The sequence below is a fragment of the Populus alba genome, chromosome 18, assembly GCF_005239225.2.
Source record: "Populus alba chromosome 18, ASM523922v2, whole genome shotgun sequence".
Taxonomy (NCBI): domain Eukaryota; kingdom Viridiplantae; phylum Streptophyta; class Magnoliopsida; order Malpighiales; family Salicaceae; genus Populus; species Populus alba.
Window position 1 is genome coordinate 2,856,770 of NC_133301.1, and position 11,664 is coordinate 2,868,433.

Genomic DNA, 11,664 nt, shown 5'->3' on the forward strand with positions numbered 1-11,664 from the left:
TCGCTTCTCCCTTTTTCTTTTCTCCATTTTCCCTCAATGTATAGGGTGTCTGGACTTGCCCGAAACCTTCTTGCTAATCAGGCAAGCTAACTTCTCCATGCACAAAACAAACAAATAAAAAGAAAGAGGGTCACCTTGACGCAGATTCTTCCATGATTATGAGTGAAGGAGGGAGCTTCAAACCATTTCCAAAAGGAGAGCATGGGAAGATGACTTTACGCAGAATGGTCAGATTAATGAGTTGCTGAAAGGAAATCAATGGTAATCTGAAAATCCCAACTCTATCATATAAGCTTTCTCTAGGTCGATTTTTTGCCGCAAAAAAGCACATCCAATGCTTATTTCTTGTCTTCTGCATACAAGTTCATCACTTTTTGAGCAGTTAGAGGCTTAGATAGCATTATTCGCATATAAAGTACTATGTCTGGAATAAAACTGCTCTGAAGGGAACAATGAGTGGTCAAGATATGGGTGCAACCATCCACAATCATATAGAGAATATTATCTATAGAGACTAATATTAAGTAGAATAAAACTACTCGAATGTAATTAGCTTGTAAGTAACATTATAGAGACTAATTGGACAAAACTGTTTAAAACTGGTGGGCCTGTCCTCTTTAGGAATTAAAATGATGAGAGTTTGAGCGATATCCTTACTAAAATTTCCATTCACAAAGGTTGCCTGCACAAGCCTCCACACATCATCTCCTACCTCGTTTTTATCCTTTAACCCGATTGGGTTGACCCAAAACTTTTGGTTCAACCATAAATAGAACTAAAGTCTATTGGTTGACTCAAAAATTAATAATCTAGCATTCATGTATTTCAAGTATCATTTAAAAATCGTGATTTTTTCAAAATTGATTTCAATTCAAAATCAAAACCCTAAGATTAAAACTTATGAAGATTTTGGTAAAAAATGAGTAATGATATCTATCATTAATAAAGATTTTAGGCAACAATCTATTTCCGTTCTCATTCTCAATTTGCACTAAATTGTTTTATATAGATTCACTTTAGCTCTTATAAGTGGTGCTCTAATCCTCATAGCCTTATACATGAAAGAGATTTTCCCATGCAACATTGAGGAAGATGTCCCAAATCCATTAACAATGTTAGGAGGCTTTGTTGGGATTGAGTCAATCTTTGTTGTTGATAAAAAGAACTCAACATTCATGAAAGATTCTAAATATTAAGGTGATGGATCAACGTATTTCATACTAAAAGTCCTTCATTTATAAAAACCCATGACCAAAAGAAACCAAGATAAATGAGAAGCTCAACAAAAGTTAGGGCCCAAGATAAAAAGTTCAGGCAAAGACATCACCTTTCTTTTTTGGTTAAGTGCCTAAAGCACCTGTGAGTCTAACACCTTACCAAACTTAACCATCTTGGGCTTTACACACCAGGCCCAAGCGCATGTGGATATCTCACCTTGCTAGACCCAACCCCCTCTAAGCCAAGTCTTTCTTCAGGGACAAGTGCTTAAAGTGTGAATCTAGGGTCATCATGTCTCTACTCCCTAGCAAGTCAAAAAGTATTCTAAGGGTCAACCCTGTATCAAATCAATATTATTATAAGGGATGATCTCATTGACATTAATATTGTGTACAAATTGACATAAAACCATTTTTTATAAAGCACATGATATTCTCAATATTAAATTTATGTAAGGAGACACTGGTCATAAATATTAATGTTGATTGTAAGGGTCTTCCTCCCATTTGGATGAAGAAGAAAACATTTTCAACCTCTCGAAGAGAAAAGGAAAAAGGTTATAAATGCACTTTGAACAACTCAAGTAGGGTTCATAACTTTCACTCTCTTACAACTTATTCTTAGTATTTATCATATATAAACGAAGAACAAACATTCTTATTCTTGGAATTTAATGCTTATTTACTACAAATCTTCATAATTAAGTCATCGATTTAATCATTGAAAGGCCCCTAAAATCCCTAAAAAGAGATTGTTTTTGTAGGAAATCCAGAATTTGTCACCAACATTTGAAACCTTTAGATATAAAAAATAAAAGATTGATATGAACTTATATTCCTATATTATCCAAACGCAACAAAAAGTAATTTCCCTAGTATTCTGGATTTTTGGAGCATCATCATCTAAAAATGCTAAGAGATTCAATTTGATTTATCATTGCAATACATTTGGCAAAAAATGTTTGTTTGTTTGTTTTTTTAATAAATCACAAGTCACATAGATAATTAAAGCTATAAAGCTTTTAATCACCATTTAGAATCAAATTTTAAAAACATTTGTAAGTATTTTATAGATAGAAGTAAAAAAATAATTCCAATTAATTAATTGGATAAGAATATTGTTAAACTGCATTTTCTATTAAAAAATCTATTAAAATTTATATCTATACTTTACATGCTTCATTGCTGGATGCAATTAACGAGAAGAGACAAACTATTCTAGGGTAATATCTTGGTTATAGATATATGATACAAAAAGGATAAAAATAAAGAAGATAGAATAAGAGATGAAAATAAAATTGTGCTTGACAATGATATATAAGATATAGTAATTATCTTTGTATTATATTTGATTGATGATAGACATAACATAATAAATTATAAAAATATCTATTTTATTATTAATTTATATTAGTGTCGAGTTCATCTATTTTTAAAAAATTATTAAACATTATTTTTTTAGTTTATATTGAATGTCGAAATTAATAGTACAATAACCTTAGTTAAAAACAATGTCGTTTGATCCTTTAAAAAAATATAGGTTAACCCGGGTTGATTTTTCCAACTGATGACCCAATCCTTACTCCAAGTTGGGTTTTAAAACTATAATAATAATAAATTTTATCCTTACTTATTTTAGTTGGATAATTTTATAATTATGAGTTTATTACAATAATATTGTAGAATTAAAAAATAATAAATATTATATTAAAAAAATATTTCTTTTGTTTAAATTATAAAAATAAACTCTAAAATTATCACATGTATAAATTTATTTTTATTTTTTTTAACTAAATATATTCCTGTTTTTTTTTTTTTAATTGTTTCTATTTCATAACGTTACCTATGTGAAATTATTTTTTGATAGATGAAAATTTTTTTATTTCTTATAAAAAATAAAAATAAAATTGGTGAGTGTATAAATGCATATCACTTTTTAAGTAATGGCTTGCCTGCACAATTAAAAGAAAAAAAACAATAATTATTATAATTACTAATAAAAACCAAAATGGTAACATAATTTACCAAAAAAATAAACAAACGTGGGTCCTTATAACGTGAGTAATATAGATATTGTGATACTGTTATTTTCTAAAATATTTTTTTAAATAAATAAAAATAATATATTTTTATTTTTTAAAATTTATTTTTAATAATATATAAAAACAAATAAAAACCAAACAAAATTTCAAAATTTTATATAACTCGTTTCCACAGCAAAAACATACAAGTACTAAGTAGGTCCCACATTACAAGAAAAAAATCTTCCACGTGTCACCCCTAGCTCTTTCCATTAAATACGAAAAAAGTCCCTGCCAAACGCATGCCTTCCATAGTCCTCTTCAGATTGGCTTTCTAGGTTTTCTATTCGTCTCTCTCTCTCTAAAAGCCAAAGGCTCTACCTCTCTATTGCTGCCCTTCTCTCTATCTCTATCTGGCTCAGAGTCTGCTCGATTCTCTTTATCAGGTACAACTCACCGCTATATTACTTTTACCGAAACTCGATATCCTGTTCGCGTTGTCTTGTGCTTCTCGAGAGTCGAATCGGTGCCTATGATGTGAAATTAGGGTTTTGTTTTTATAGTAGAAGTGTATTGTTAGCTTGATTTGAATTTGATTGCGTTCTTTTGTGGATGCGTGAATTTAATCAGGGATTACGAATCGGACTTGTTTATGATTACATTCCTTTTTTGTGATTTGAAGTTTTGAGACAGTTGATTTCATTTTTGATCAGTTTTTCTGGTTTTGTGAATTTGAATTTTTCTGGATAATTGTTTAGCTATAGTTGAAATATATTGTTTTTGAGGGTATTTAGATATGATTAGGTTTTTTTTGTTGTAGTTTGTATCTCAGAGGCAGATGCTGTGGAGCGGAGCAGAAGAAACTATTTTTTTGTTTTATTGTTAGGGTGATTAATAGGTTGAGGATACGGGGCTTTCCTCGCGGTACAATTAAAATTATTAGAAAAATTTATTAATATTATTGGGGTGCGAGGGCATTCCCAGTGGTATAAAAGGGTATTAGAAAAAAATTATTAATACTTGGAGGGTTAGTATTTTTTGAGCAGTTTATGATTTACCATAAATATATACATTCGATGTAATTCTATTTTGACATAGTGAAAAATAAAAGCTCCTCACTCCTATGGATGTAGAGACTTTTGTGTATTTGTGTTTTTTTCTGGCGTCTCTCCTATTGCAATATTCATCAGTAATTGTGGCAAGTTTTTCACGATAATTTTTGAAAATTTTTTAGTTGTAATTTATTGGCAAATCATCCTCGTAGTTGTAATATGTGTTGCAAGCTGTCTTATAACTTGTGGGTGGGCATCTCCTTTTAAAAGAAAGTACCCTAAACATGCCCGTTATCTGGGATTATTTTTTTATTAGTGAAATGTTGTTTTGTTCCTGTTATGTTTGCATGATATAGGAATCTTTGTGTGGTGCAGTGGTAAAAGCATTGGGATGCCAATTCTAAGTGTGCGCGTTCATGGGTGAGGTCTTGAGAGCAGCCACTTCATGCAAAAGTGCTGAAGTCTGTGACTGTATCAAGAGCACCCTCTTGGAACCCCGCTTAGATGGGATTTGCACTTGGTGATGGCGTCTCATTTTGAATGCCTCCATCTGTATTTCAAGAATTTTCTTGGGGTTTTTTTTAGGTGCAGTTTTACCTCTCAATAGATTATTGATTGTAAAAATTTGGAAGCCAACAAACGGGTTTGCGCGTGTGGCTAGATAAGTTTTGATTGTGTCCAATATACCGTGGAATCATCAACTAGTAATAGATAAGTCACGACAGATTGTCAACTGCTACCCTTCAGGTGTTTGTCCCAATAGGTGTATATACGTTCACGTAATTTCTTTGATATGAATGAATGGACAAGCTATGGTTGGTGATCAAAAGATGAAATTGATTTTTTGCCATCGTTTGTTTAAAATTAAATCATATATAGCATTGAGTTGCTCTTCAGCATTGTGGATAGATTTGTCAAATAAATTAAAAAAAAAGCAGATTAGAGCTTATAAGTTCTGAAAAGGGAGACTGCATTTTACTGTGATTTCTGGTGCCTATTTTACTGGTTACAGTGACTCTATATAAGCATCTTAATGCAGCTGATCTATCTTGATTTTTGAACTATTAATTCCTTCAAGCTAAGCCGGTGCTTTGTGCCATGGCAAGAATATACGGTACAAAAAATGGTATGCGTTAAAAATTCATCAGTTATTGATTGCCGATTACCATGGACTTCAAAGAAGGAAATCTTATCGTGCCAGCTGACAGGCTTCCTGTGCAACACCTGTTTCATTTAAGTGTAGTAAAGTGCGAAGGCAAGATAATTTCATCAGATAAAAAGTTGGACGAAGTCAAATTGGGACAATAAATCTTGGTAAATTATGTAAAATTGTCAGCACTGATGGCAATGCCTTGAGATTAAAAGTTGATTTATAAGTGAATACACACATATTTAAAATACTGAACCTGGAATGCACACATGACTCCCATCTTTTTTCACCATGGAATTCCATCTGATTCTCGGTGTCTTGTGCTCTTCATGGTCGGAGTAATTATCTGTTAATGGTATTCCACCGGCAAGTGAAGAAAACAAATTTGAAGATGCCTTACAGCTCTTATAGCTGTCACCATAAACAAACCATATGAGTTTTTGTTACTCGTGCCTGTTAGAGTGACATTTTATTTTATTAGAAGATATGGATGTAACTTGGTCATGTGTGATTTTTTTCCTTCGAATTTTGATGTCACTATTCTGAATAATCTAGACATGCAACCTTGACTTTTTCAGTCTTGAGTTGAGGAACTAACAAAGAATGTTTTGTTTTGTAGTGGCTTTTGCGTTCCTTTCATGTTGATTGCCCAGCATGTCCAACAATCTTGTATCACAGCAATCATTAGTGCAGAACATCAAATTGGGTCAGTCGGAAGACATTTCAAACGAACTGGACTCGTCGATGCAAATGGGTTTGATGGAACCTGCAATCCATGATCCTGCATTACAACAGATGTCCATGTCGAACATGCAAATGGGACAGATGGGACCAATTTCAACCCATTCTTTATCACAGCAGATGTCGATATCAAACATCCAAGTACAGTTGTCAGAACCATTGCCTAATGATCATGTTCTGCAGAACTTCTCGTTATCAAGTATACAAGCAGGACACATGGAACCCCGTGCCTATAATATGATTCCAGAGAAATTCTTATCTAGGAGGCAGCTGGGAGACGTGGAAACTGTGTTTCATAATACTGGATCACAGCAGTCATCACTATTGAACAAGCGAAAGGCCCCTGAGGAACTTTCTTCCAACAATTCTTTGTCACGGAAGTTATTAATGTCTCACAACCAGGTTGCGCAAATGGAACTTAGGCCATGGCTACAGCCAACCCTGACACCAAATAAACTACCTGTACAGATCCAGTCTATTTTAAATTCGTCAGGATCAAATCGTCCACAAGCACCATCTAAGAGGTCAGCTTCTAGTAAAACTGGACTGCAGCAATCGTCAGTTCAGAAAAATCAAACTGGACAGATGAAGTCATCTTCGAAGGCTAACAGTGAGTCTGATTCTGTGAGGTCCAAGCTAAGACAATCACTGGCAGATGCGCTGGCTCTGGTTTCTCAGCAGCACGATAAAACTTCGAGTTCTGGAAAGTACTCTGAAGGTGAGAATGCAAATGCTCAGGTGCAGAAACACAAAGAGACTCAACCTATGGGACAAACTTCTGGTGCAGCTGGTTTTCACCACTTGTCTCATGAGCCCAAGGAATCCTTGTCCACCAAGGACAATTCTTTTACCCAAAACCATTCTGACAGCCATAAGACATCTCAGGAAACTTCCAATACTCAAGGAAATGCTTATGCAACTGAGACATCAAACAATGACGGGCAGGAATTACCATCCAGTAATATTTTCCGTGATGAGGATATTTCATTTAGTGACAGTTTTTTGGTTAAAGATGAATTGTTGCAGGGTAATGGATTGTCCTGGATTCTGGAACCTGATGCAGAGATAGCAGAGAAAAAGGAGATTGAAGCTGCCCAAACATTGCATGGCCAGGAGCATATCGATGAATATGTTGGAAAAGAAGTAGTCAGGGATCCGCAAGTTTTGGCCTCTGAAATTGAAGCAGAACTCTTCAAATTATTTGGAGGGGTAAACAAGAAGTACAAGGAGAAGGGCAGGTCTCTTTTGTTCAATTTGAAAGATCGTAATAATCCTGAACTAAGAGAAAAAGTTATGTCCGGAGAGATTCCCCCAGGGCGACTCTGCTCTATGACTGCAGAGGAACTTGCATCTAAGGAGCTTTCGGAATGGCGGATGGCAAAAGCCGAGGAACTTGCTCAAATGGTGGTTTTGCCTGATTTGGATGTTGATATTAGACGTTTGGTGAAGAAAACTCACAAGGGTGAGTTTCAAGTTGAAGTTGAACAGGATAGTGTAGCAATGGAGGTTGCTGTTGGGATGAATTCATTCATTACACGACCAAAATCAGATGAGAAGGAAGGTTCTCTGGGTTCTAAACCTGATCAAATGAAAGACAAAGTGAATGCTACTGATGACAAGAGTGATTTAGAAGACAGGGCAGCGTCTTATACGCTTACAATTCCTTCAAGTGAAGGAAATGATTTGATGCAAGGACTCATGGTGGACGATGAATTGAAAGATGCAGAATATCTTCCTCCAATTGTCTCTCTGGATGAATTCATGGAATCCCTTGATTCAGAACCACCATTTGAAAATTTACCAGAGGATGCTGGAAAAACAACACCCACCCTTGACAATGATGATTCACAGCTTCGGCCAGAAGCCAAGTCTCATGTGGTAGCTACAAAAGATGCTGTTGGTAGCATCCCAGAAAAATCTAAAAACGTTGAGGAAACTAGCACATCATCTGAAACTGATGGGAGATATGCCAGCATTCGCGTAGAATCCAAAATGACACCCTCTACCGGTGCATCCAAGGGTGAACATGTCTGGGAAGGCTTACTTCAGCTGAGTATTTCCACCATGACCTCAGTTGTTGGCATCTTTAAAAGGTATGTGTTTTTGTCACCTAGCATTAAAAGCATATACGTTGTCAAATAGTTTTTTGCACGGGAAACAGATAGTATTGTACTTGTCTTTCATCTGATGTTTTATGGGGTCTCTTGCTAAGAATTAGAACCTTTAGTTGCCTGCCATCCAAGCATACATTACACTGGATGAGCAGTGCTCTATAGTTTTCTAATTCGTTTATGATGAATTAGGTGGTTGTCACTGTGAAACTTGTTACTTTTTGCTGATCTGTTTTTCTTGCTGCAGTGGTGACAGAACGTCTGCAAAAGAGTGGTCTGGCGTTGTTGAGGTCAAAGGGAGAGTCAGACTTGATGCGTTTGAGAAGTTTCTCCAGGAGCTCTTGATGTCCCGAAGTCGTGCTGTTATGGTATCTCAAGTTTATTTCTCTGTACTAAATTTCAGTTATGCTACTTTTGTCCAGAAAAGGGGGATAATTTGCTATCCCTGCTTATTAATCCCACTCTTCTGCTGCTGCAGAATTAGGGTCTTTTTATTTTTGGTGAATGACATCTTACTAAAGATTTGTGTGAATGAATGGCTTGATAAAGTTCATATAAAGGAAAAACAATATTTGGCCTCCAATGATTTGATTTTTTGGTTGCTGAGGGAAAGTTGGTTACTGAGAGGAATAAAATAAAACGTGCAAGGAATTTGTTGCGGAATCTGTGAAACGCCACATGTTGTTGGCTCTCAAGAGCAAACAGTAACTGGTTTTGGTGTGTAGGGCGTCCGAGTAAAGATAGTTGCTTTCATTTCTTGCCTTCTGAATGGGAACGAACAGGGATACATTTTATTTCCCTTTCCAATGGAAAGAGGTGTACAAAGATACTAAATCAGCCTGGAATATTTATTTAACGGATGCCATTGTTTGGTTGGGATATCTTCCCAGAAATCTGAGCAGATTTAAAGTACCCGCGTACCCAGAATATATTGATGGAAGATAAAATATCTTAGTTTTATATAACACACAGCATGGTTCGATCTTGCCAGTTTCTGGCTCTTTTTCCCATAAAATCTGATATGTCATAGGGAGGATCTGTATCCTTTTTTCCTTTAAAGCATAACTTGAAAAGGCCCCATTTGCTTTCCATGTTGCTAACGTAATTGACTTCTGCTTTTGCAGGTAGTGCACTTTGTTTGCAAGGAGGGGTCCACGGAGAGTGAGAGGGCAAGTCTTAGAGGGGTAAGAAACATGAAAAACTCTGCTGCTTTTCATCACTCTTTAGGCTTTGTCAGTTTTCTTTGTCAGCTGTGACTGAAACGCCTGCTGCAGGTTGCCGATTCCTATGTTTTGGATGAGAGAGTGGGTTTTGCTGAGCCTGCTCATGGAGTGGAACTTTATTTATGCCCATCTCGTTCAAAGACACGTGAAATGCTCATCAAGGTCCTTCCAACGGACCAACTTGAGGCCCCTAATGCTATTGATAATGGTCTAATTGGTGTTATTGTGTGGAGAAGAGCTCAAGTAACGTCAATAATATCACCCACCGCTGCATCACACCATAAACTCAACTCAAAAAAGCAACACCACCTTACTTCTAGGAGACACCATGATAAGGATACTAATATGAATGAGAATATTGCATCAAAACATCCGCTGCCACCACCTCGTAGTGGAACTTCTGCCCATCTCAACCCCCAACCTGATGAAGACGATGATGATGTGCCTCCCGGGTTTGGCCCACCGGCTGGCCGGGATGAGGATGACTTACCCGAGTTCAATTTTTCTAGTGGCTCTATTGCATCAAGATCAGAGTTTTCGAACCAAAACCCTCCTAGGAGACAGGGAATGGCCCCTCACAATTCATATCCCCAAATCCCATCTCGTCCTCTAGATTTGAGAGAACTTGTACACAGATATGGACAACCTAAAACCGATGTTCTACCAGTGCAGCCATGGAATAATGATGACGACGACGACGACGACGACATGCCAGAGTGGCACCCAGAAGAAACCCCAAAGCAGCGCGCTCATCCTCAGCCAATGCACGTGCATGGTGTACGGCAGCCAATTCTAAGAGCCCACATGGTGCAGCAAAGTGTACACCAGACAAGGGCACCATTAGGAAGATCTCCAGCCATGCCTCAAGTGAATCTGATACATGGTCAACAAAACGGTGCCCCTTCTTGGCAGCAAGGCGCTTGGGCAGCTCCTCAGCCTGGACCCCATGGTTATCCTGCTTATCAATCTGGTGGAGGGCAAGTCAATGGCTCGCCCGGGCTGCAGGGCTTGGCTTGGCGTAGAGATGCTCCTACAAGTAGAGGCTTTTGATTATGTTAGTTTTCTTTCTGTATTCCATCTTTATGGTTCTGTAACCATGATTAGCTTCAATTCATTGTTACTGTAATTAGATTTTCTAGAGCCAATCAAAAGTTAGAATACTAGTCATGCAAAAGTGGCCGTGAATTAGATCAAGGGAAGAACGATGTATACCGGCTTGTATTGCACCTTCTAAATGGTCCTCTTTTGGGTGTGATTGAGCTTTTCCAAGTACTAAACTTGCTCTAAAATGAAAAATTAATAAATGGACCCAGATGTTTAATGTGATAAGAGGTATCAAGATGCCCCTGTTTCTACTCTATACCTCTTATGTTTCAGGCCGTCCGCCGCGCCGCCCCGCCGCCGCCTTCTCATTTGATCAAAGACTAGCGTTTCAGTCTTCTTCTGGTCATACACCCAGACTCCATTTTCTACCAGTACTATTTAGGCGAAGTGAACTCCTCTCCTCTCTCTCTCTCTCTCTCTGCCGACAAGTAAACCAACCTCGTGCATGATTTTCTCTACCGTGGAAGGGATGGGGGGGCTTCTTTGCAAGTCAAATGAGGCAAACTGTACTCGAGAAATGGTTATTTTACAAGTCCTTCCTCTTCTTTTTGGCCAATCGATGGGAGGCGTGATTCTTGCTAGTCTTCTTGTTTATGTTCTTTCCATCTTGTGCGCAAAAAGTGTTTCTTGGCTATGCAATAATGTAAATCTTGAGAACCCACGAAAACCCAGTACGAGAAGATGAGCGAGATTCCATGTGGATCCCTGGAAAGTGAACTTTTTAGTAGATGTTGATTGAAAAGGTGATCAGCGTCCATAAGGTTATCAGTGCACGTGGAGGATAATTCCGTACGTGCACGCTGCTTCAAGGAGGAGATGGCGGTGCAGAGGCATCACACATGCTTCTGAAAGATTTGGGAAAATAAACGAAGGGACAACAGTGAAACTGCTAGTCTTCTTGGAAAGCTTAGGAAGATACCACTAGTTTTCCAACATCAAAAACTAAACCATAAAACCAACATACTATAGGAACCACTTTGGCATTCTCCTTGTTGGAAGAGAATCATCCAGACGACACTGCAAAAGAAAGATACACAATCGAGTC

General features: G+C 37.1%; 1 protein-coding gene across 2 annotated transcripts; it reads left to right on the plus strand.

Annotated features, from left to right (window-relative positions):
- Positions 1 to 3,546: 3,546 nt before the first annotated feature.
- On the plus strand, positions 3,547 to 10,844 carry LOC118051076 (uncharacterized). Of its 2 annotated transcripts, XM_035061611.2 has the most exons (6): positions 3,547 to 3,684; positions 4,666 to 4,828; positions 6,060 to 8,274; positions 8,540 to 8,660; positions 9,417 to 9,476; positions 9,567 to 10,844. In XM_035061611.2, the coding sequence occupies exons 3-6, from the start codon at positions 6,095 to 6,097 to the stop codon at positions 10,563 to 10,565; spliced, it is 3,360 nt and encodes a 1,119-aa protein (XP_034917502.1). In that variant the 5' UTR covers positions 3,547 to 3,684; positions 4,666 to 4,828; positions 6,060 to 6,094; the 3' UTR covers positions 10,566 to 10,844. The 2 variants fall into 2 exon arrangements, with proteins under 2 accessions (XP_034917502.1, XP_034917503.1); XM_035061612.2 differs by lacking the exon at positions 4,666 to 4,828.
- Positions 10,845 to 11,664: the final 820 nt, after the last annotated feature.